The sequence below is a fragment of the Mustela putorius genome, unplaced genomic scaffold, assembly GCF_011764305.1.
Source record: "Mustela putorius furo isolate JIRA1106 unplaced genomic scaffold, ASM1176430v1.1 tig00000145_pilon_pilon_pilon, whole genome shotgun sequence".
Classification (NCBI taxonomy): domain Eukaryota; kingdom Metazoa; phylum Chordata; class Mammalia; order Carnivora; family Mustelidae; genus Mustela; species Mustela putorius.
Window position 1 is genome coordinate 1,310,333 of NW_025421294.1, and position 26,825 is coordinate 1,337,157.

Below are 26,825 nucleotides of genomic sequence, written 5' to 3' on the forward strand. Positions count from 1 at the left end.
CAGTGGGTTAAGCCTCTGCCTTCGGCTCAGGTCATGATCTCAGGGTCCTGCGATCAAGCCCCGAGTTGAGCCCTCTGCTCGGTGGGGAGCCTGCTTCCGCCTCTCTTTCTGCCTGCTGCTCTGCCTACTTCTGATCTCTCTCTGTCAAATAAATAAGATCTTTAAAAAAAAAAAAAGAATTAAATTTCTTTAAATGGCATTTGTTGGAATTATTCAAGTATTTAACAAAGTACTTAGCACTCAAGAGATCCATAAATATCAGCTATTATTTTTTCATAGTTTGAACTCATTAGGTCCAGACAAAAAGAAAATACACAGAAGGAAAAAACCCACACCCATGTAGAGAAAAAAAACTGGCATACATGAAAACACTATCAGAGGTAGTTACTCCTCAGGGATATTATTATAGGTAGTTTTTACTTTTTCTTCCAGTTTTTAGCAAAGAACGTGTATTTCTTTTGTAATTATAGGAAAAACTAACAATAGTTTTTTAAAAACCCATTGATAATGTCATATACAGCCTTCTAAATAGTATTGTATTTTACCAGCTAAAAATAGTTCATTTTATGACTCTCATGACTTGCCCAAGTAGATGCAGGGGAGTCTGTTTTGCATTGCAATTTCCTGTGCCCGTAAATGTTTCTTCACAGTCACTGGGTAGTAGGAACCTCCTTTGATAGTGGCATCATTGGCAACAATAATGCATTCCACTCTGAAAAGCAGAAATGTCATTATAAAGAGAGTATGAGAGACTTCTTCAAAGTTCAAAGGCCAATTACGTCTCATTACAAGACACTCCAATACAACCTTTAACTTCTAGTACATTTCACCAATGACAGGCATTAGTAGACAATCTCAAAACAAGTGTTAATCACAATTCACATACTCACTTATATAATATAAAATGATCACTATGAACATCTTTACAAACTCATACTTAATTTTTAAAGAGTCCTCAGTCTTGGGGGCGCCTGGATGACTCAGTCAGTTAAGCATCTGCCTCTGGCTCAGGTCATGATCTCAGGGTCCTGGGATCAAGGCCCACTGCCTCACCCTGAAGGTCGGCGGCTGATTTGACACTTGAGTGAACAACAATGTGCTCTTTACCAAATTTAATCTTCTTTATGTTTATATTATTATATTTTAAGATTTTACTTTTAATTACTCTCTACACCCAACATGGGGCTTGAACTTATAACCCCAAGACCAAGAGTCCTACTGCTTCACCAACTAAGCCAGCCAGGCACCCCGATTTATGATATTTTTAAAAATCTCACTTTATATTCCTTATAATTCTAAAAAGTAAGCCCTCTTGAAAATAAAGTAAGGAAGAGCCTCAGAACAGCGGCCCCAGGTAGTCTGGGCTGCTCGCATTAAGGGATGTGGCCAGCAGTGCTCACAAGATAAAGGGGCTTATCTCCTTACAGCATCCATTTTATGGCTAGGAAGCACCTTTCCACATTACAGGTAGCATTTTAGAGTGGAATGCCAATTTTTCATCACTTTGGTGAACAAATCAGACTTCAAAGGAATTTCAGTTTATGGCAGGTTATTGGGACTATGATCTCACACCCCCAGAGTCTATTCGTCCTCCCCTGCCCTGCGGGTACTGCCCTAGAAAAGCTTACAAAGCTCTGAAACTGGGGGAACCTGGATGCCTCAGTCAGTTAAGCATCTGCCTTCAGCTCAGGTCATGATCCCAGGGTCCTAGGATCAAGTCCCTCATTGGGCTCCCTGCTCAGCAAGGAGTCTTCTTCACTCTTTCCCTCTGCCCCTCTGCTCTGCTTGTGCTCTCTCTTGCACGTGCTCTATCTCAAATAAATAAAATATTAAAAAAAAAAAAAGAAAGAAAGAAAGAAAAGAAAAGAAGAGAGAAAAAAAGAAGCTCAAATACTGGAAAGGGGCTATGGAGTCAGAAAAGCTATGGTGAAATTCTGGCTCTGCTGCTTGCTAGACATGTGACCTTCCACAAGAGACAGAGCCACTTGCCTATTAAAAGGTCAAAGACATGTTACAGAATGAAAAATAAAATTAGTCCACAGAAAGACTGCATTGTATATCTATTAGTACTGCCTACCTAGAATCTATCATTTTGGCAATGGAATTCAACTTTCTTTCAGAAAATGCCTCTTACCTAACCCAAGTGTTCCAAGTGGGACTGACCCCAAAGCCTATCTTCAAAGGTATACACAGGAAGCAGGCCATTCTACTGAGAGTCCACACTGTGGCTCAAGAATGGGCTTGGACCCCAAGGCTCACCCCATAGGAACTCCAGGTGCACCACCCTGCCCACATCCCCACACGTCCACCACCAGGAAGCTCTCAGAATCCAGTCCTCTCGGGTTTTATGTAGACTTCACTGCATAGCCACGACTGACTAATTCAGTGGCCTCCATCTGATTCAGCCTCCAGCTCCTCTCCCCTCCCCATAGGTGGGGACTGGGGAAGTAGGTATAACAGAAAAGTTCCAACCCTCTAATCACATGGTCAGTTATCCTAACAATCAGCCATGGCCTTGGTTGGGAGTTCGCTGATAAAACAAAAGACACCATGACCATTCTCAACACTTCCAAGGGTTTGGGGAGCTTTTGAACCAGGAATTATGGACAAAGACCAAATATATATGAGAAATAAATTCTGCTCATATAAACAATCATGTAGATAGACCAAATCTATCTATCTTACAAATCACAGTTTACAGTAATACAATATATTATTATGGTATTATTAGCACTATAACAACACATAATATTATAGCAACACATAATAAGACAAGGTAAAATATATAATTAAAAAAAGTAATTGTGATGGTGCTAGGTCAAGATACAATGGTCAAGGGATGGTAAAAATAACAGTAACAGACCTTACTAACATGGCACTTACAATGTACTTGTTATTCTTTTAAGGCTTTAGATACAGGAGGTATTCCACTTTACAGATGGGGAAACAGGCACAGTTACGTAACTAGCCCAAGGGTAAGACCCAACAAGTGGTAAAGCCAGCAAATGGCTTGAATACAGGCCCTGAAGCAAAACTGAGTTTAATGCATCCACAGAACAGTGAGACCAGAATGGTTACAGTGTTAAGTACAAAGGTAAGGTGAGGAGAGCAGGCAGGGACCCTACCCTATAGCTCATGGTGAAAAAACATGAGTTTGCCAGAAACAAACACTGCAGCTTCAGTACTGTTTAGCCAGTTACACTTCAGGCAAGGAGTCCTTGCTTCTAAGCTGGTTTATAAATTCCATACAATAAATTTTCTCATTAAATTTCTTGGGGCCTCTTATCAATATACCCAGCATGACTCAAAAATATACAGAGGAGTTGGGGTGCCTGGGTGGCTCAGCAGGTTAAAGCCTCTGCCTTCGGCTCAGGTCATAATTCCAGGGTCCTGGGATAGAGCCCCGCATAGGCTCTCTGCTCAGCGGAGAGCCTGCTTCCTCCTCTCTCTCTCTGCCTGCCTCTGCCTCTCTGCCTACTTGTGATCTCTGCCTGTCAAATAAAATAAATAAAAGAAATCCTTAAAAATATATATATATATACAGAGGAGCAATAAGGATATAAACGTTTTTTTGGTTTTTTTGGTTTTTTTTTATAAACATGTATTTTTATCCCCAGGGGTACAGGTCTGTGAATTGCCAGGTTTACACACTTCACAGCACTCACCAAAGCACATACCCTCCCCAATGTCCATAACCCCACCCTCTTTCCCCCAACCCCCCTCCCCCCAGCAACCCTCAGTTTGTTTTGTAAGATTAAGAGTCACTTATGGTTTGTCTCCCTCCCAATCCCATCTTGTTTCATTTATTCTTCTCCTACCCCCTTAACCCCCCATGTTGCATCTCCACTTCCTCATATCAGGGAGATCATATGATAGTTGTCTTTCTCTGCTTGACTTATTTCGCTAAGCATGATACGCTCTAGTTCCATCCATGTTGTCGCAAATGGCAAGATTTCATTTCTTTTGATGGCTGCAAAGTATAAACGTTTTTAGTGACCTAGCGAATGGCTCTGGCTCTGAAGAGATTCCGCGATGCCAGAACAGACCTTCAACTTGCCACCCACAAGTGCCTGTCCACTCTCAGTGGCAAGAGGATCACCTGTACTGTGCATCTCTTAAGTAATGGCAGTGTTTCTCTTCCTTGTTTCTTCCTCTTGTTTCATGACAACCCTCTCTGGTAGCTACTATGATCATTCCTTTTTGTCATGAATTACATTCTCCAGATTAAAAAAAACAAGGTACTGAGTGGTCAAGCAATTTGCTAAAGGTCAAATAGCTATAAAATGCTGAAGCCAGGATTCTAATTGAGGCTGAATACTACTGAACCAACACAATTACTACGTGCAATTCAATTTCCTTTCGCTGAGAACTTTATAAACTGAGAACAAGGCACAAAGAGATAAAATGAAAATGAAAAGTATAAAAGCGTAAGTAAGAATAAAATATTACTATATGTACAGGAAAGGTGGAAGGGCAAGCTCCAACATGGGGGCCATCATTATCACTGAGATATAATGAATAGTAACTATCCTACTTAAGTAGCTTATTTAGTGATTATGAATTTAGTTTAGCTCTGCATTAAGTTTATCCTTTTTAATTTTTTTTTAACATGTAATGTATTATTGGTTTCAGGGGTACAGGTCTATGATTCATCAGTCTTACACAATTCACAGTGCTCACCATAGCACACACCCTCCTCAATGTCCATAACCCTGCCACCCTGTACCTTACACCCCCTCCCCTCCAGCAATCATCAGTTAGTTTCCTGAGATTAAGAGTCTCTTATGGTTTGTCTCCCTCTCTGGTTTTGTCTTGTTTCATTTTTTCCTCTCTTCCCCTTTGATCCTCTGCCTTGTTTATCAAATTCCACATATCAATTACACCATGTAATGGTCTTTTTCTGACTTATTTCACTAAGCATAATACTCTCCAGTTTCATCCACATCGTTGCAAATGGTAAGATTTCATTTTTTTCACAGCTGAGTAGTGTTCCACTGTATATATATATATATACCACATCTTCTTTATCCATTCATCTGTTGATGGACAGCTAGGTTCTTTCCACAGTTTGGATATTGTGGACATTGCTGCTATAAACATTCGGGTGCATGTGCCCCTTCAGATCACTATATTTGTATCTTTAGGGTAAATACCCAGTAGTGCAATTGCTGGGGCATAGGGTAGCTCTATTTTCAACTTTTTGAGGAACCTCCATACTGTTTTCCAGAGTGGCTGTACCAACTTGAATTCCCACCAACAGTATAGGAGAGTTCCCCCTTCTCCGCATCCTCACCAACATCTATCGCTTCCTGACTTGTTAATTTTAGCCATTCTGACTGGTGTGAGGTGGATCTCATTGCAATTTTTTTTTAAGATTTTATTTATTTATTTATTTGACAGAGAAGTCACAAGTAGGCAGAGAGGCAGACACAGGGGGAGGAAGCAGGCTCCCTGCCAAGCAGAGAGCCCGATGTGGGGTTCAATCCCAGGACCCTGAGATCATGACCTGAGCCAAAGGCAGAAGCTTAACCCATTGAGCCACCCATGCACCCCTCACTTTAGTTTTGATTTGTATTTCCCTGATGCCAAGTGATGTTGAGCACTTTTTCATGTGTCTATTGGCCATCTGGATGTCTTCTTTGCAGAAATGTCTGTTCGTGTCCTCTGCCTATTTCTTGATTGGATTATTTGTTCCTTGGATGTTGAGTTTGATAAGTTCTTTATAGATCTTGGATACTAGCCCTTTATTGGATATGTCATTTGCAAATATCTTCTCCCTTTCTGTCCATTGTCTTTGATTTTGTTGACTATTGCTGTGCAAAAGCTTTTTATCTTTTTTTTTTTTTTTAAAGATTTTATTTATTTACTTGAGAGAGAGACAGTGAGAGAGAGCATGAACGAGGAGAAGGTCAGAGAGAGAAGCAGACTCCCCATGGAGCTGGGAGCCTGATGCGGGACTCGATCCCGGGACTCCAGGATCATGACCTGAGCTGAAGGCAGTCGTCCAACCAACTGAGCCACCCAGGCGTCCCCAAAAGCTTTTTATCTTAATGAAGTCCTAGTAGTTCATTTTTGCCTTTGCTGTCCTTGTCTTTAGTGATGTTTCTAGGAAGAAGTTGCTGCGGCTGGGGTCGAAGAGGTTGCTGCCTGTGTTCTCCTAAACATTTTGATGGATTCCTGTCTCACATTGAGGTCTTTCATCCATTTTGAGTCTATTTTTGTGTGTGGTGTAAGGAAATGGTCCAGTTTCATTCTTCAACATGTGGCCATCCAATTTTCTCAGCACCATTTGTTGAAGAGACTTTTTTCCACTGGACATTCTTTCCTGCTTTGTCGAAGATTAGTTGACCATAGAGTTGAGGGTCCATTTCTGGGCTCTCTATTCTGTTCCATTCATCTATGTATTTGTTTTTGTGCCAGTACCATACTGTCCTGATGATTATAGCTTTGTAATAGAGCTTAAAGTCCATAATTGTGATGCCACCAGCTTTGCTTTTCTTTTTCAACATTCCTCTGGCTATTCAGGGTCTTTTCTGGTTCCATACAAATTTTAGAATTATTTGTTCCATGACTGTGAAAGAAGTTGATGGTATTTTGATAGAGATTGCTATATTAAATGTGTAGATTGCTCTAGGTAGCATAGACATTTTTCACAATATTTGTTCTTCCAATCCATGAGCATGGAACATTTTTCTATTTCTTTGTGTCTTCCTCAATTTCTTTCACGAGTATTCTATAGTTTTCTGAGTACAGAGATTCTTTACCTCATTGTTAGATTTACTCCTAGGTATCTTTATGGTTTCAGGTGCAATTGTAAATGGGATCAACTTCTTAATTTCTCTTTCCTCTGTCTTGTTATTGGTGTATAGAAAAGCAACTGGTTTCTGTGCATTGATTATCCTTTTTTTAAAAAGGTTTATTTTTAAGCATCCACTATGACTCCAAGAAAAAAATGTCTTCACACTGGGTGAATATTAAGCAAATCATAGCTGGCAAAGAGTTGTGGAGGAGTATTGGTGGTACAAGAAGGAAAAAGCAACAATGACTAATGGCTATAGGTGCACTGAAGGCACAAATCATGGGCAGAAGGTGGAGGAACACAAACTATAAACCATCATGTGAGTCAAATGCAATTGTATCCAGCTTGGAGTCCAATCACCTAAGGACCCAGCGAAGCTTTGCCGGTGACTTGATCTTAGGCAAGTTATTTACCTTGCTAAGTAGGCTTCTTTACCTGCCTAATGGTGATGATGACTGTAATGCCCATCTCACAGAGCTGTGGTAATGATTAAAACAACTAATCAGTGGGAAGTGTTTACTAAAATGCCTGGTGTGCTAACCTGAGATGGTAAATATCAGGCCATACATACACATACACAAGTAAACTGAACTTCCACCAATTAAGATCTCCTAAGTCTAGAGTGGTTCTCAAATGTTACCATTTGTGAAGCTTGAAGGGCTTTAAAAAAAAAAAAAAAAAAAAAAAACTGGTTGCTGGGCCCCAATCTCAAAATTTGGTTTCTTTTTCTTCTTTTTTTTTTTTCCCAAGTAGGCTCCAAGCCCAGCATGGAGCTCAGTGTGGGGCCCGAACTCAAGATACTGAGATCAAGACCTGAACTGAGATCAAGAGTAGGGAACTTGACTGACTGTGCCACCCATGTACCCCTGATTTGGTTATTTTGTAGGAAGACCTAGTCATCTACATTTCTAGTTAAGTTCTCAGGTGATGCTGAGGCTACCCGGAAAGCACACTTGGAGAAAGACTCATCTAAGACACTGGATTTCATCCTAGATGTGCAAGAGACCACCTACAGAGCCTTGAAAAATGACATAAGCCAAGCCTACACCTGCAGTCTGATTAAACAGGAAGCCTACACCTGCAGTCAGATTAAGCAGGATTTGTGCTGTGGCTTTTTTCCCCACTTCCATCTTTGTTTCTAAAGCTCCACAGATAAATCTCACACATGTTGTGGTAGGAAGCCTCAGTCCTAAATAACACAAACAGCATAAAACTGCACATTCATCCGCATAGCAGTGAGTGGTGGCCCGTGCCTGTCACTCTTCTTCCGGACCCACGTTATTGAGTTTAAGTAGAATACTCACCCTGATACTCTCCCAATGCCTGTAATAATGCCACCAGCGGGGACCTCCTCATTCGCGTATAACTGGTAACCTGCAAACTGAGATAATTCCAGAAATGGAGACCTAAAGGGAAAAAATGATATTGTTGAATTAAAATCACTCAAAAAAAAAAAAAGCATACTAAAACAGCTAAACATGTTTCATGAAAACATGAAAAAGATTAATGAGCCAATGTTTCAAATATGCATGATATATATATATATATATATATATATATTCTACAAAAAAAATATTTAACCAAAATCTAGCATGGATATTTTGAGGAATTACATGTTATAGCCATACAACAGAACACTAGGAACCTATTTTAAGAGATGTTGTACAAATGTGCTTATTAGTAGAGAAAGAGACAAGCACCTAACACTGATGTAAGCCCCAAACCTATGCCAGGCTCTATTTTAGGAGCTCCAGAAACCTAACTCATTTGTTCCTCAGAACCACCTCCTGAGGTGGATCCTATTATGGTCCCCACTGACTGATGAGGAAACTAAAACACAGAAATTAAGTCACTTGTCTAAGGTCACACAACTAGTAAGTGGCAGAGCTGGGTTTTAATAAGCAGTCTAATCCCAGTGGGATCAGACTCCTCACCACTGTATTTTTATTCTACCTTTCACTTACTTAAATGTTCAAGATCCAGTAAGTGAGGGGGAAAAAGGTGGTATAAAACACCATCTTTAGTATGATTCTGTTTCTTTTGGGAAAAAAAATGTGTCTAAGGGGCGCCTGGGTGGCTCAATCAGTTAAGCATCCAACCCATGGTTTTGGCTCAGATCACAATCTCAGGGTCATGAGACTGATCCCCAAGGCAGCTCTCCGCACAGCAGGGAGTCTGCTTTCCTCCTCTCTCACTGCCTCTCCCCCTCATCCTGCTCATGCTCTCACTTTCAACTAAATATATAAATCTTTTTTTTTTAAATGTCTCATACAGGGGCGCCTGGGTGGCTCAGTCAAACAGAATGGGGATATGGGTGCATGTCATAAGAAATACTTTTGGAGTCCTTGTTCCCTTCTCTCCACCTGCACTCCTGGCCTCCCACTGCAATCCTTCAGGAAACCCCAGTGGGTTAGCTGTTCTTGACAACCAGCCTAGAACCTGACATTCTCATCACCTCCACTACTACTAACCTAGTCCAAGTCACTGGCACATCTCCCTTGAATCATCCCTGTAACTCCTCGTGGTGCTTCCACCCTTGCTGCCACCAGTATACTCACAACATAGCAGCTAGAATGACTCTTTTCAAATGTAAGTCAAATAGATCATAAGGCTCCTGTTCAAAGCCCTACAAAGTCTCCTCACTTCTGGATAAAAGCCAAAATTCTCACACTGACCTAAAAAGTCTTATGGAACTGAACCCCATCTCTACTACTCTCCCCTTCATGCCTTCTTCCCCCTAGTACACTGGCATCTGGGGTTCTTGGGCATATCAATACATTCTGCACATTCCCACCTCAGGGTCTTTGCACTGGCCATTCCTTCTGTCCGTAACACTCGTTTACCAGGATTTTCAAGGCTCTCTCTCTTCACTCCTTCAATTTTTTTGCTAAGATGTACCCTTTCAATGAGGCCTACCCTAATCACCTTATTTAAAACTACAACTTGTGGGGCACCTGGGTGGCTCAGTCATTCAGTGTCTGCCTTCACCTCAGGTCATGATCCCAGGGTCCTGGGATCGAGCCCTGCATCGGGCTCCCTACTTGGCTGGAAGCCTGCTTCTCCCTCTCCCACTCCCCCTGCTTGTGTTCCCTCTCTGGCTGTGTCTCTCTCTGCCAAATAAATAAATAAAATCTTTAAATAAATAAATAAAACTACACTTGACTCTCATCTTCTCCCTTACTCTAGTCTATCTTCCTTTTTTCCAATAACATTTATCACCTTCTAATATACCATATAATTTAATACATTTATCATTTATTTTCTATCTCCTCCTGCTACAATGTAAACTTTAGCTGAGCAAGGATCTTTGTCTGTTTTTTTCACTGATGTATCACTACCCTAGAACAGGGCCTGATACTTAGTAGCCTCTCAGTAAAGATTTGCTGTTGGTGGGGCACCGGCTCAGTGGGTTAAGCTTCTGCCTTTGGCTCAGGTCAAGATCTCAGGGTCCTGGGACTGAGCCCCACATTGGGCTCTCTGCTCGGCCGGGAGCCTGCTTCCTTCCCCCTCTCTCTTTGTCTGCTTGAGATCTCTCTCTCTCTGTCAAATAAATAAATAAAATTAAAAAAAAAAAAAAAGATTTCCTGTTGGATATACAGAAGTTGCGCTCTTCTTCTAGGCTTTAACTTATATAGTCAAATACTGCCAATTCAGTCTTGGGAAGGACCATCTTTGTACTTTTCTTGCTATGACTGAATTATGACTGTACCTGCTTCCCTCCTTCCCTAGACTTTTCTATTCTGCATTCTCAGCTCACTTTCTCCTTTTTTATTTATGACCAAAACATCTGTAGAGCTACAAAATGGTATCCATTCTTATTATGAGATAGTGTGAATTTTACCTAAAAGTCTTTAACACTTTGTGGTTCTAAAATTACTGTCAACAATAAACATAAGTAGTCCTTCAATATTTTTAGTGTTTCCCCCTAGATGTAAAAGCATTCCTTTATAAGGCCTAACATATTAGCCCCCCTAGATTTTATAAAAAGCCCAATTCTCTAGAGTATAGATTACTCCTATGGAAGAACCACCAAGAGCTCTGATTAATGGCTATGTAGCCTACACATTGTGCAGAAGGTCCCAGTGATTTAAGGGCTTTCTGAAACTATTAATTATGACTATAATTTATACTCTTTTGCTTACCTGATGAAACTTTGTTCTTTGTATATAATAAAATATGCAAATGTAAAAAAATAATAAAAATAAAAAAGATTTGTTGTTGAATCTTAGGGTAAGAACAAATCATTTATTTATAAAACTGTCTAAGAAAGTACCACAGACTAGAGAAGCTGAGGTAGTACTTGGGCTATACGAACCCTGGGTCTATAAGACTGTCCACTCTTTCTCTGGCTAGAAGTTTTCCTCTTGATTTGTGGAGTTGTCGGGCTTTCTCATTGCCTCCTAAGATAAAAACATTATTAGGTTAGATTGATACCATGTAAGGTCTCCAATTAATTTAAGGCTAGAAAAACATAAAATAGCCCAAAATATACTGCTTTTAAAAGCTGAATGTATCTTCTGAGAAACAACCAATTTTCAGATCGTTCACTCAACTTACAGACTTTATTTTCTGAAGTAAATAAACTAGAATTGAAAAAACAAATCAGTCCCTGATTTCATAGCATATCGTACATTTTCTGAATTCAATGGTAATTACTTAAATAACCTAGTATCTTCTCTGCAACTCATATGCTGTAAATACTGCCTCACCGCCATGCCTTATTAAGCACCTGCCACAAATACCTAGCACTCCACTATATACTACGTGAAATCTGAAAAACCCCTACCTTCATTTGTGCCAGGTAAAAAGCACTACTTTGGAAACGACCTCCAGGGCGAGCACAGCAAGACTTACCTAAAGGTCAGCGACCCTAAACTTTTTATCCCATCTCCAAAGGGGAGAGAGTTGCACACCTAATTTATCAATTAAAAAGTCCAGTTTTGTTAGCATCTTCACTCAGATTGTCTTTGATGTTTCCAGATGTTGTTCTAGACCAAGACAATCACAGTAGCTGAAGAGTCCACGAGTTCCCCAGATGAGGGTGCTTGAGGCACGTAGCTTGCCAAACTTCCCTGAGACTGACGGATGCCCAGCTCGGTGTCTCAGGATTGATAAGCCACTCTCAGCAAGCCAAGGTATCAGATCAGAAATAAAGGATCACACAGTACCTTCATATGTTTAGTTTTCACTGCTGGAAAACTAAACTATGTATGTTTAGTTTCACGAATTTCACAGTAAAATGCTCTCGAGCTAATTAAGTGTTCAGCTACCTCAGAAAGCTATTTCTCTGGGGTTTTTTTAGGTGACAAAACAAGTTCTTGTCTATTTCAAACAAGCTTCCAATTATTATTTTTCAAACAGCCTTCTCTACTCTCTCCAAGGGGATTTTTTTTTTCTGAAGGGATGGATGGCATATTTTCTAAAATTATATCTGCCTTAAGCTTACCAAGAAAATTTTATCACATATCTAACCTTCTTTATGAAAAAAATTCTGGGAGCCAAAGTTTAGTTCCAAAATAGTTCAATTAGGTCAAATCATGGTTCGCTTTCTCTGAACCTCTCAGGGGAACTGAGCTCCTCTGCTGAGGTGGGACTGGGTATAGGAGGTGAGGGTACAGGAGAGTTGGGGAGAAACAGGTTACCAAGGGGCAGAGGAAACTTCTGGGAGAGGCACATTCATTATCTTTATTGCAGTGATAATATATATAGGTATATACATATGTCAAAACTCATACTGTACATTTTAAATAATGCAGTTTACTCTATGTCAATTATACCTTAATGATATTGTTTTAAAATAAACATTAAAAGAGAAATGAAATAAATAAAATCTTTTAAAAAAATAATAAGGGGCACCTGGGTGGCTCAGTGGGTTAAGCCTCTGCCTTCGGCTTGGGTCATGATCTCAGGGTCCTGGGATCAAGCCCACATCGGGCTCTCTACTCGGTGGAGAGCCTGCTTCCTTCTCTCTCTCTGCCTGCCTCTCTGCCTACTTGTGATTTCTGTCTGTCAAATAAATAAAATCTTTAAAAATAAAATAAATAAATAAATAAATAAATAAAATAAAATAAAAGAGAAATGAACCTAAGGCACAGAAAAGAAAGCCAAGCCTTGCTAAGGGTCTTTAGAGAGTCAAATGACATGAGTGCCTATGACGAGGCTGGCAGGGGAAGGGGTGGCAGAGAGGGTAGAATGACACACATGTGGTAAGATACGCACACATTCTTTTGCAAGGTCATAAGACAAAACCACCTTCTTAATTCTGCCTAGAGTTTGAATTTGCAATTTGGAACAACTACTGAATACCTGTTTTATTAGGAAAAACCAGAAAAAGGGCTATCCTTGATGGAGATTCTCAGATCACAGAATTAAGCTCCTCAGGCATTTTAACTAGCCTGTGACAGGACACCTGGGTGGCTTGGTGGGTTAAGCCATCTGCCTTTGGCTCAGGTCATGATCTCACAGTCCTGGGATAAAGTCCTGCATCAGGGTCTTTGCTCAGCGGGAGCCTGCTTCTCCCTCTCCCTGTTGCTCCCCCTGCTTGTGCTTTCTCTCTGACAAATAAAATCTTTAAAAATAAAAATAAATAAATAAACTAGCCAAGGATATGTGGGCTATGAAACAATGTGACACTGCACATTTGTTTTCCAAAGATTACTCTTGAAGATTCTGTGCTATCTCCATTCCCACAAACTCTGAAACAGAGAAGCCTGTTCCTTCAGTCTCATATACCATACGGCACTGATTCTAATACACACATTCTGTTCACATTTTAACATCCCTGAAGTCAGGAAGCATTTTACAGTTTACAGGATCTTTCCATTGCTGCCACCTGGGGACAGCATAACACATCTGTCTGCCTCTGCCCACATAGCACAAATGTCACTTCAACTGTGCTACAATGCAAGATGAAATACATGTATCAGGGCTCCTGGGTGGCTCAGTGGATTAAGCCGCTGCCTTCAGCTCAGGTCATGATCTCAGAGTCCTGGGATCGAGTCCCGCATCGGGCTCTCTGCTCAGCGGGGAGCTTGCTTCCCTCTCTCTCTCTCTCTGGCTGCCTCTCTGTCTACTTGTGATTTCTCTCTGTCAAATAAATAAATCTTAAAAAAAAAAAAAAAAAAGAAATACATGTATCAAGTTAACTTTCATTTTAAAATGTCTTTAGGGCACCTGGGTGGCTCATTCGGTTAAGTGTCTGCCTTTGGCTCAGGTCATGATCCCATGATCCATCCTGGGGTCTAGCTCTGCATCAGGCTCCCTGCTAAGAGGGAAGCATGCTTCTACCTCTGCCCCTACCCCCTGCTCATGTGCTCTCTCTCTTTTTCTCTCCCACAAAAATAAATAAAATCTTTAAAAAATAATAATAAAATTTAAAAAGAATCTTATTTTGGAAATGGCTTTCAGTTCAAGTCACCTGGCCTTCTAAAGTAAACTGTCACACTGACCAATCATGACACAGTAGAATTCAATGGATATTTGTTTATACATTAATATTTTACATGCCCCACTTCATGCAATTTCTTCCAAGCAAAAGGATGTCTATTATTCCATAACTTAAAAACAGAAAATAATGACAATCTGCAAAGTTCTTAGGAAATCTCATTTAATTAGCACTAAACCCACACAGAAATTATTTCCAAGTTATATAACAAAGCAGAAAATACATAATTATGCAAAATTATTTATATAGGATAAATATAACTAACAAACAGAAAATGTTTCAGTTGCTCCAAACAAAACAAAAAGTTCAGTGTATGCTGTGACTAAAATAAAACCGGAAGAAGCAATGCTTTAAAAATTGATGAATCTGAAATTTTACTGTTTCCCAGATAGTTGGCAGTGCTTAGGAACAGAAAAACTGGCCAAAAGGAAAAAAACAAAATGTCAGCACACCAACAAATACACAGTCTTGAAAAGTCAAAGCCTTCTGCTACTAGTTTCTCCTAAAACCAGCAACTATCAAGGATGAACTTCATTAACAACATAAAATGAAGAATAAATGAGTGTTTACCTAATTTTATTTTCTGCACTCGTTCACGGAGTTGATTTACTAGTACTTTCATCTGCTCATAGTTTTCCTAAAACAGAAACAAAAAAAGAAAGGAAGAGTAATATTAGAAAGCAATTATCTTTTTTTTTTTTTTTGGCCAAAGTAAGGGTTGATGAGAACATCCCATGCCAACCCCATGTGGCTTCATGCGGGGTCACCTCCCACCGTGTTGTGTCACTCCATCGGATAGAAAAGATGAATTTCTGCCTGTCCATCTTTGCCCAAGCTCCTCTTCCTGTCTTCCCTCTCTGATCCACGTATTCAAATCTCACCCCTCTTTAAAGCATAGATTGTTTAAAAAAAAAAAAAAATAGATTGTGTTCCATCTCCTCTCTAACCCTATTTCTGGTCACTCCTACTCATTTCAGGATCTTTCTTCTGTAAGCATCAATTGAACTTCATTGATTTCTATTTGTTTCCCCATTTTAAGGAATATAGCCCTTTGAGAGTTTAAATGCCATCTTACTTTTTGTGTCCCACCAATCCCTGCCCCAAGGAGTTTCTAATCAATGCAGAAATACTTGCTTACTGACAAATTACACTTATAAGCAGAGCCCAGGGAAAACAGTATGTCCCATTTTGTTTTAAAAGGAACAAAATTCTATGTTTGCATGTCTTCAAAAATTCTCTAGAGTAATACATAGGAAAATATAAACTGTGAGAGGTGGGAAAAGGGTAGAAGGCCTAACTTTTTGCCATTCTGACAATTTTGTCTGATCAGTTCATTACTTTAGACCAATAAGTAGCGAGTTATTTTTGAAAATTCAGAGTTGACTCAACTAACACATATTGTTCCCCACAATGTCTTTAACATCTCTGATTTAATTCCCTTTCCATGACACAATACAGCTTTCCAGATGCTCAAAATTAGATGAATTCATAGTCTTTATAGTAGAACTCCAGTATTTATTTTCTACAGCTCTAGGAGCTCCCACCATTAAGGTTTCTGCTACATTCTCCTGCTCTGCAAAATCCAGAAAACAATAAAGAGAGAAGCAGCATACTGTTAGGAAAAGAACCTTTGCCCTGGAGTAGGGAGGTCCCAATCACTACCTACTAGCCCTGTGATAATTTCCCTTTGAGGCCCATCAAGCCCTGTCCAAGGGCAGACAATCTGCCAGGAATAAACTCCAGAATCTGCCTAGAACATTGTTTCTCAACCTTGGCAGGACACTGGAATCACTGGGAAGCTTTGAAAACTAAAACTAAAATAAAATAAAATAAAAATAACCCCCCAGAGAGTCTGATGTCATTGGTTGCAGGTATGGCCTGGGTATGGCACTTTGAAAGTTCCCCAGGGATTCAAATGTCCAACCAAAAACAGAGAAACTAGCCCATAGTCTCCATATCTGAGCTCCACTCTAGTCAAATTGGAAATCTACCAAAAAGGGGGGTTGGTAATAGGCAAAGAGGCCTTTTACCACCAGAACTTTTTCAGATAACCGCAGTGCTTGCTCATATGGCTAGCACGAGGCAGTGGAAACCAAGAATTTGCTCTTCAATTAAGCCCAGGTTACAGATTTTTACTCACATTTAGCAAATTCAGAAACTCCTAACCTTACGAATTACCTCAGCCAGAAACAAAGCTCTGGCCTGGAGTACATCTGTTCAGCCCGTCACCAAAAGGTGGCATTAGAGCAACGTGTGTACCACTTGAAGTATATGAGGACATTTTTTTTTTTTTTTTTTTTAATCAGAGAGAGAGATGGGGAGAGAGCGAGCACAGGCAGACAGAATGGCAGGCAGAGGCAGAGGGAGAAGCAGGCTCCCCGCTGAGCAAGGAGCCCGATGCAGGACTCGATTCCAGGATGCTGGGATCATGACCTGAGCCGAAGGCAGCTGCTTAACCAACTGAGCCACCCAGGCGTCCCATATGAGGACATTTTCAGCAGCCTTTCAAAACAGGGAGCTACCTACCTTGGTACTGAGAGCCTCCTGGGCTGAGAACAAGTCATAGTAAGCAGGGGCTGTGTTCTGAACTCCTTTGTCATCAAGAGAACCAGCAGAGGGGTTTTGTAAGGGAAAGACCTCCTTGCGTAAACAAAACGGGGAGGCAGAGTTGGTGGCCAGCTCCCATCCAAAGCCAAAGGCCATCTTCTCTGTGGTGCTCTCTCACCTCACCCTGAGCTTCAGCTGCCACCCTGGGGCTAAGAGATGGGTGCCACTCTGGCTTCAGACCCTGGGCTCCGTCTACCTGCTGCTCAATGCACAGGGTGAGGAAAAGATCTGATTACTGTGTTGTTAAGTGGAAAGGAAAGGTAATTTCCCTGCACAGGCTAAGTTATTATTTTTTGCTTGCTTTTTGCTTCAAGTCTATCTTGTCAACTTCTACCTTTATTCTAAGGTTCAAAATCTCAAAAGCCACCTCAGAGGTGGCTTAGTGTTTCAGAGACCTTCTTTTTTTTAAAGTAAGCTCTAGGTCCAACATGGGGCTCAAACTCATGACCCCAGAGGCCAAGAGTCACCTACTGTACTGACTGAACCAGCCGGTACACCTCAGAAACCCTGACCTTAAGAATCCCCATGGATGGTGAAGTGCCTTCATCAGGGTAGGCAGACTTCCCCAATGCTCCATTGACTGGAATTCCATTTTCTCTCTCTGCTACTCTCTCAGCTCATCCATTTCTTCAATTCACGGAATGACTGATTCTGTGGTTTTTAAGAGGACTTGCTCATTTTGAGTTTAAGGCATTTCTGGAAAGGAACCTCATCCAAACTGTTAGCCCTTGGAACTCTTCACTTTCACGTAATTGGATTAAAAAATACTCTTAAAAATTCTCTGAGGGAAAAGAGAGGCCACATATATTGTTCCACATGTGACTCCAAATTCAATAAAAGGCTTTTAATGCAGCACCTGGGTAGCTCAGTGGGTTAAGCATCCAACATAGTTTCTGCTCAGGTCATGATCTCAGGGTTCTAAGATTAAGCCCAGCACTAGGCCTGCTGGGCATGGCACCTGCTTATGAGTCTCTCCACTTAAGAAATAAAACATGGGGAACCTAAGTGGCTCAGTGGGTTGGGGCCTCTGCCTTCGGGATCCCAGGGTCCTGGGATCAAGTCCCACATCGGGCTCTCTGCTTGGCAGGAAGCCTGCCTCCCCCTCTCTCTCTGCCTGCCTCTCTGCCTACTTGTGATCTCTGTCTGTGAAATAAATAAATAAAATCTTAAAAAGAAAGAAATGAAACAGATGAACATAGGGGAATGGAGGGGAAAATAAAATAACATGAAATCAGGGAGGGAGATAAACCATAAGAGACTCTTTTTTTTTTTTTTTTTTTTTTTTTTTTCCATAAGAGACTCTTAATTAGAGGGAACAACCTGAGGGTTGCTGGAGGGGAGGTAGGTGGGGGGATGGGGTAACTGGGTGATGGGCATTAAGGGGGGCATGTGATGTAATGCACACTGGGTGTTATATGTAACTGATGAATAAATAAACTTACCTCTGAAACCAACAATATACTATATGTCAATTAACTGATTTTAAATTTAAAAAATAAAAATTTAAAAAAGATTCTCTCCCTCTCCCTCTGCCCTGCCCCACCCCCCCACTCTCTCTCTCTCTCTAACATAAATGAATGAATGAATGCTTGGATCAACCAGGAGATCAAAGAACTTAAACAATTCATGGAAACCAATGAGAATGAAGACACTTTGGTCCAAAACCTATGGGATACAGCAAAGGTGGTCCTAAGGGGGAAAAACATAGCCATCCAAGCCGCCCTCAAAAAAATTGAAAAATCCAGAATACACCAGCTGTCTCTACACCTTAAAGAACTGGAGAATCAACAACAAATTAAAACAACTCCACACACAAGAAGGGAAATAATCAAGATTAGAGCAGAGATCAATGAGATAGAAACTAGAGATACAGTAGAACATATCAATGAAACTAGAAGCTTGTTTTTTGAAAGAATCAATAAGATTGATAAACCACTGGCCACACTAATCCAAAAGAAAAGAGAGAAAGCTCAAATTAATAAAATTATGAACGAGAAGGGAGAGATCACAACTAACACCAAGGAAGTAGAAACAATCATCAGAAGTTATTATCAACAGTTATATGCCAATAAGTTAAGCAACCTAGATGAAATGGATGCATTCCTGGAAAACTATAAACTCCCAAAACTGAATCAGGAAGAAACTGACAACCTGAATAGACCGATATCTAGCAACAAGATTGAAGCAGTGATTAAAAAAAACCTCTCAAAAAACAAGAGCCCAGGAACTAACTGATTCTCTGGGAATTCTACCAAACTTTCAAAGAAGAAATAACACCTATTCTCCTGAGGCTGTTTCAAAAAATTGAAGCAGAAAGAAAACTTCCAGACTCTTTTTATGAAGTGAGCACTACCCTGATCCCCAAACCAGGCAAATATCACACCAAAAAGGAGAATTCAGACCAATATGACTGATGAATATGGATGCTAAGACTCTCAACAAGAGAATCCAACAGCACATTAAAAAGCAAATAGGATCCAACAGCACATTAAAAAGATTATCCACTATGACCAGGTGGGATTCATCCTGGGCTACAAGGATGGTTCAACATTCGCAAATCAATCAATGTGATAGAACAAATCAATAAGAGAAGAGAGAAGAACCACATGGTTCTCTCAATTGATGCAGAAAAAGCATTTGACAAAATCCAGCATCCATTCCTGATTAAAATGCTTCAAAGTATAGGGATAGAGGAAACATTCCTGAACTTCATAAAATCTATCCATGAAAGACCCAAAGCAAATATCCTCAATGGGAAAAAGCTCACAGCCTTGCCATTGAGATCAGGAACACAAGGATGCTCACTCTCACCACTCTTGTTCAACATAGTATTAGAGGGCGCCTGGGTGGCTCAGTGGGTTAAGCCGCTGCCTTCGGCTCAGGTCATGATCTCAGGGTCCTGGGATCGAGTCCCGCATCGGGCTCTCTGCTCAGCAGGGAGCCTGCTTCCTTCTCTCTCTCTCTCTGCCTGCCTCTCAGTGTACTTGTAATTTCTCTCTGTCAAATAAATAAATAAAATCTTTAAACATAGTATTAGAAGTCCTAGCAAGAGCAAACAAACAACAAAGAGAAATAAAACATATCCAAATTGGCAATGAAGAAGTCAAACTCTCTATATTCGCAGATGACATGATACTTTATATGGAAAACCCAAAAGACTCCAACCCCAAACTACTAGAACTCATACAGCAATTCAGTAATGTGGCAGGATACAAAGTCAATGTACAGAAATCAGCTGCTTTCTTATACACTAAATGAAAATACATAAAAGGAAATTAGAGAATCAATTCCATTTACTATAGCATCAAGAACCGTAAGATACCTGAGAATAAATTTAACCAAAGAGGTAAAGGATCCGTACTCGAGGAACTACAGAACACTCATGAAAGAAATTGAAGAAGACACAAAAAGATGAAAGACCATTCCATGCTCTTGGATCAGAAGAATAAGCATTGTTAAAATGTCTATACTGCCTAGAGCAATCTATACTTTTAATGCCATTCCAATCAAAATTCGACCGGTATTTTTCAAAGAGCTGGAGGAAATAATCCTAAAATTTGTATGGAATCAGAAGAGACCCTGAATTGCTAAGGAAATGTTGAAAAACAAAAATAAAACTGGCGGCATCACGTTACCTGATTTCAAGCTTTACTACAAAGCTGTGATCACCAAGACAGCATGGTACTGGCACAAAAACAGACACATAGACCAGTGGAACAGAGTAGAGAGCCCAAATATGGACCCTCAACTCTATGGTCAAATAATCTTCGACAAAGCAGGAAAAAATATACAATGGAAAAAAGACAGTCTCTTCAATAAATGGTGCTGGGAAAATTGGACAGCTATATGTAGAAGAATGAAACTCGACCATTCTCTTACACCATACACAAAGATAAACTCGAAATGGATAAAAGACCTCAACGTGAGACAGGAATCCATCAGAATCCTAGAGGAGAACAAAGGCAGTAACCTCTTCGGTATCAGTCACAGCAACTTCTTTCAAGATATGTCTCCAAAGGCAAAGGAAACAAAAGCGAAGATGAACTTTTGGGACTTCATCAAGATCAAAAGCTTCTGCACAGCAAAGGAAACAGTCAAAAAAACAAAGAGGCAACCCAAGAAATGGGAAAAGATATTTGCAAATGACAGTACAGACAAAAGGTTGATATCTGGGGCGCCTGGGTGGCTCAGTGGGTTAAGCCGCTGCCTTCGGCTCAGGTCATGATCTCAGGGTCCTGGGATCGAGTCCCACATCGGGCTCTCTGCTCAGCAGGGGGCCTGCTTCCCTTCCTCTCTCTGTGATCTCTTCCCTTCCTCTCTCCTACTGTGATCTCTCTCTGTCAAATAAATAAATAAAATCTTTAAAAAAAAAAAAAGTTGATATATATGAAGAACTCCTGAAACTCAACACACACAAAAACAGACAGTCATATAAAAAAAATGGGCAGAAGATATGAACAGACACTTCTCCAATGAACACATACAAATGGCTATCAGACACATGAAAAAATGTTCATCATCACTAGCCATCAGGGAGATTCAAATTAAAACCACATTGAGATACCACCTTAAACCAGTTAGAATGGCCAAAATTAGTAAGACAGGAAACAACATGTGTTGGAGAGGATGTGGAGAAAGGGGAACCCTCTTACACTGTGGGTGGGAATGCAAGTTGGTGCAGCCACTTTGGAGAACAGTATGGAGATTCCTCAAGAAATTAAAAATAGAGGGGAGCCTGGGTGGCTCAGTGGGCTAAAGCCTCTGCCTTTGGCTCAGGTCATGATCCCAGGGTCCTGGGATCATGCCTCACATCGGGCTCTCTGCTCAGCAGGGAGCCTGCTTCCACCTCTCTCTCTCTCTCTCTCTCTCTCTCTCTCTCTCTGCCTGCCTCACTGCCTACTTGTGATCTCTGCCAAATAAATAAATAAATCTTTTAAAAAAAAAAAAAAAAAGAAAGAAAGAAAGAAAGAAATTAAAAATAGAGCTTCCCTATGACCCTGCCATTGCACTACTGGGTATTTTCCCCAAAGATACAGAGGTAGTGAAAAGAAGGGCCATCTATACCCCAATGTTTATAGCAGCAATGGCCACGGTCGCCAAACTGTGGAAAGAACCAAGATGCCCTTCAACGGACGAATGGATAAGGAAGATGTGGTCCATATACACTATGGAGTATTATGCCTCCATCAGAAAGAACGAATACCCAACTTTTGTAGCAACATGGACAGGACTGGAAGAGATTATGCTGAGTGAAGTAAGTCAAGCAGAGAGAGTCCATTATCATATGGTTTCACTTATTTGTGGAGCATAACAAATAGCATGGAGGACATGGGGAGTTAGAGAGGAGAAGGGAGTTGGGGGAAATTGGAAGAGGAGGTGAACCATGAGAGACTATGGACTCTGAAAAACAATCTGAAGGTTTTGAAGGGGCGGGTGGAAGGTCGGGGGATCCAGGTGGTGGGTATAAGAGAGGGCATGGATTGCATGGAGCACTGGGTGTGGTGCAAAAATAATGAATACTGTTACACTAAAAAGGGGCGGGTGGAAGGTCGGGGGATCCAGGTGGTGGGTATTAGAGAGGGCACGGATTGCATGGAGCACTGGGTGTGGTGCAAAAATAATGAATACTGTTACACTAAAAAAATAAAAAATTAATTAAAAAAAAAAAAAGAAAAGAAACGAAACAAAGGAAACTGGGCACCTGGGTGGCTCAGTTGGTTAAGCATCTGCACTTGCCTCAGGTCATGATCCCGGGGTTCTGGGATGCAGTCCCTTTTGGGTTCCCTGCTCAACCGAGAGCCTGCTTCTCCCTCTCCCACTCCCCCTGCTTGTGCTTTGTCAAATAAATAAATAAAATCTTTAAAAAAAAAAAAAAGAAGAAGAAGAAAGAAAAAAGAAAGAAAGAAAGAAAGAAAGAAAAGTATCACTAATTGCTAAGGCTTTCTGAAGCACATGGCTGTAAGAAGTGACAGCGGACAGTACATATTCCTAGCCACTAAGAAAACTGTGCACAGAGAAATCAGACTGTGGCCAGGGCTCCTATGTCCCATCCCCCATCCAAGGCATGGCTTTATTTTTTATTCTTGTCTTGTAGCTTCTTTGCATCAAAGTTTACTACTTGTAAGCTAGAGGTCCCAGAAGGTAAGGGTACACCCAAGTGAAATCTTTCAACATCCAACATATGAAGAACACGTCTGCTCTCCCCATACTATATATTATCTGTGGCAGACACTGAGAGCTGCTTATCCATATCCATTCTTCCCATCTTTCTTGATGATGAAATCCCACTTTCATTCAAGGTGACAACATGTTGCAACTGAAACACTGACATATCCTAGCCTCCTTTTGTAGACAGGCATGGCCACGTGACTTAATTCTAACCAATGAAATATAGGCATCCATTGTTAGGCATGACTTCTAGAAAGGCTTCTTAAAGAGAACAAGCAGGTGAGGGTGTCCTTTTGCCTACTCACCCTTCTTCCTCCTTAACCTGAACTCTCTAAGTGATAGGTGGAGCTTAGGCAGCCACCTCTAGAGCATGAGGCAGATTGTCCTACTTGCTCAAAATTCTTCTGTCCCTCTGCGCTATTACTAAAATAACAGCAAAGTTCAGTGTGAGATTATCGTTCCCCATTCACATTCATGAGTCTGTCCATTTTACTTTTTTTGACCACTGGGATATGGGCAAAAAGGACAGCACATCCACTGCAAGCAGAGGGACAGTGTTTCCATCCTCTCCTCCTGCACCCCAGCCCTCCATTAGAAGAGGAGCATCTCTCGATAGCCACTTTCCCTTCAGTCTGGGCTCTGGAATAAAAAACAAACCTCGGGGCGCCTGGGTGGCTCAGTAGGTTAAGGCCTCTGCCTTCGGCTCAGGTCATGATCTCAGGGTCCTGGGATCAAGCCCCACATTGGGCTCTCTGCTTGGCAGGGAACCTGTTTCCCTTCCTCTTTCTCTGCCTGCTTCTTTGACTACTTGTGATCTCTGTCTGGCAAATAAATAAAAAATTAAAAACAAAAACAAAAACCCTCAATCTGACACGCCGCCTGGGCAAGAACTGCCACAACCAACCCACAGATCCCAGAGCAAAAAAATGAATATTTGTTCTTTTGGACACAGAAATCTGGGGACTGATTCAGCATTACTGAAGCAAAAGCTGGCTCAACAGATCCTGAGATGTCGATGTGGACAGAAGGAAAAGTTCCGAGAGCTAATATTCCTTGAGGGTTGTTGTAAGTGGTCACTAAGTGTCCTGATGACACTATACCATATGCAATTTTAATGCTACCACACAGCTGAGGTAACTTAGGCACAGAGAGATGAAGTAACTGGCCCTAAATTACTCAGCTAACAAGTAGCAGAGGTAGGATTTAAACCAAGGCTCACTAGCTCCAGACCCTTGCTGTTAACATTTTTGCATATTTCCCTTCAAGTTTTTTTTTTTTCCTCTGTGGAAATATGTTGTTAGCTTTTAACACACATGAAATACTAGACCAGTGTCTTTTCCATCCTATGGATGGAACTACAACTACTTCCCTAATTACTAGTGCACAGACTGGACCAGAACATTAAACACCTGACACAGAGAAAGGAGTTACACACTCAGGCCCATACTCCCTAACCCCTACCTAACAACTGCCACCATCAAAAACATAGGCCTGGGGGCACCTGGGTGGCTCAGTCGCCAAGCATCTATCTGCCTGCGGCTCGGGTCATGGTACCAGGGTCCTGAGACTGAGGCCCCACATCGGGCTCCCTGCTCAGCAGGAAACTGGCTTTCCCTCTTCCACTCCCTCTGCTCTCTGCTTGTGTTCCTGCTCTCACTGTGTCTCTCTCTGTCAAATAAATATACAAAATCTTAAAAAAAAAAAAAAAATTGGGCTGAACCTAAAGCTGAAAAAGATGGCAGACCAGGAAGCTCATTGTCCCGAGACATCCCAAAACGACAACACTGGCTAAAATAACCTCTTAGAAGCTCCAGAAGATAATCAAAGGCCTCCAGCAACCAGAACACCAAGTCAAAAAACCATATTCCAAATGGGAAGAAATCTATCCTCCATACTGCCACCAAGTTGATGATTCTACCATGTCCTTGGGATCTTGCCGCTTCTCTACTCAAGTATCTCAGCAGACAGCATAATGAAATGTGAATGTGGCTTCCACATATAAGGCCCTCCACTATTTAATCTCATCTACTCCATGAATTCCCTACCCTAGTCATAACTTCGAAGTCCTCATACCCACTATACTCTTTCTTAACTTGCTTATCTATGTTCTCATAACTTCCTTAATTTGTATAGTCTTGCCTCTCCTCTTTAGCCCTGAACGTGGCCAGCTCTCACCCAACGATCAAGATTCAACTCACTCATCACTTCCTATCTGCAGCTTTCTGTAACTACCTTTTCAAGCTTTAGATACCACTTATAATGCACAAGTTACATGCTTTCTTGTCCATCTTCCCCACAAAATTATGATTCCATTCCTACACATCTATACCAAATACCTAAAATACTGTCTAGACCATAGAAACCACTTAATATTTCTGAATCAAGGCATCTGGGTGGCTCAGTGGGTTAAGCTGCTGTCTTTGGCTCAGGTCATGATCTCAGGGTCCTGGGATCGAGTCCTGCCTCTGCTCAGCAGGGGGCCTGCTTCCGTTCCTCTCTCTCTGCCTGCCTCTCTGCCTACTTGTGATCTCTCTCTGTTAAAAAAAAAAAAAAGTATTTCTGAATCAAACATTCTTTCCTGACTCCAGAAAATCTAGACTCTTGGAAGACTCTTATTGGATATTGTTTCTGACTGAGCCTGCTTATTTTCTTTCAATATAAATAAAGTGTTTAAATATCTTGTCTTAAAGTTAACTGTACAATTTAAATGTTATCTGTATAAGCTCAGAGACCATGGAACAGGGTGAAATTTTCTAGCTGGTATTTCACTGTTTCTTTGACCTTGCTATATACTTCCCGATTCCAAAAAAGGCCATTCAAAGATTGTGTGTGATAAGCGTGTTCTATTAACAACTATTGAAGTAAAGTCTGTTAAGCACACCCCAGGGTTACCTGGGCTTGGCGAGTGGTTCCCAGAGCTGGCCTCCGCTGCCAAGTCCTGAGGATTTCGTCAGCAATGCAAACACCAAATCCCCACCCCAGAGACCCCAAAGGTCCAGCGTGGAGCTTAAAGCAGCTGTACATTTAACAAGTTCCTCAGCTGACAATGCTGACCAGGTTTTGAGAAGCACTGATTTCAAAGATACAATGTACAGTGCCAGGGCTCAAAGTGGACTAAAATGTATTTAACTTGGGACTACCTTCTTTTGCAAACTTCACGACCTCCACTGCGTCCCAGAATCAAGACTGGGGGTTCCAGAGAAAACAAAAGAGCTGTTTTAAAGTGTGCCCACCCTCACCTGCTTCCTAGTCCGGCCGTCACTGGCGGGCAGGTGGAAAAGGAAACACAGGCTGTCAAGGGATTCCAGCCTACCTGGTAGATGCCAGAGCCCGAGTCTGGCTGGGTGCCCAGCGTGGCCACCGAGTCCCCGTGATAAGCGCGCAGCCCGGGGACAAAGGAGCGGGCGCACGGTCGCAGGGCTAACCTCAGGACAGCCCACATGACAGCCGGCAGGGAGCGAGCGACCAGCGCCAGAGAGGGGCCTGGGAAGGCTCAGAGCTCGCTCTTTCACCTCCGGCTTCCGGGATTCGGAGCACCACACCGCTCTCCCTGCAGCCCCAACCCGCCGGACTCCTCCCAGGTTCTCAGGCCAGCCGTAGCACGTGTCTGCGCACGCCGGCCGTAATAGGTCGTCGCTGCGCACCTCGCCCCCTGAAGATAGCCAATAAGGGTAGAGGCACCGCCCCGCGAGTCGCAACGCGAGCTCGGGAGTTCCGTGGTCCGGAGGCGGAGCTACCTGGGTTGCCGCCCCGTCCTTTCTCGGGGCTGAGCTGCCTCGGTTAAGGTTTGCTTTTTCTGCAATCCGC

At 41.6% G+C, this 26,825-nt stretch overlaps 1 protein-coding gene across 3 annotated transcripts in view; it reads right to left on the bottom strand.

Moving 5' to 3' along the window:
• The window catches only part of MCCC2 (methylcrotonyl-CoA carboxylase subunit 2), a 69,412-nt gene extending 42,821 nt beyond the window's left edge, over window positions 1-26,591 (bottom strand). For all 3 annotated transcript variants that reach the window (XM_013062466.2, XM_013062467.2, XM_004764487.3), the window contains exons 1-5: window positions 26,332-26,591; window positions 14,814-14,880; window positions 11,115-11,199; window positions 8,104-8,205; window positions 585-712 (exon numbers count right to left, since the gene is read on the bottom strand). In XM_013062466.2, coding sequence (XP_012917920.1) covers window positions 585-712; window positions 8,104-8,205; window positions 11,115-11,199; window positions 14,814-14,880; window positions 26,332-26,460 — 511 coding nt within the window. In that variant the 5' untranslated portion in view covers window positions 26,461-26,591. The remainder of the gene's footprint in view (window positions 1-584; window positions 713-8,103; window positions 8,206-11,114; window positions 11,200-14,813; window positions 14,881-26,331) is intronic.
• Window positions 26,592-26,825: the final 234 nt, after the last annotated feature.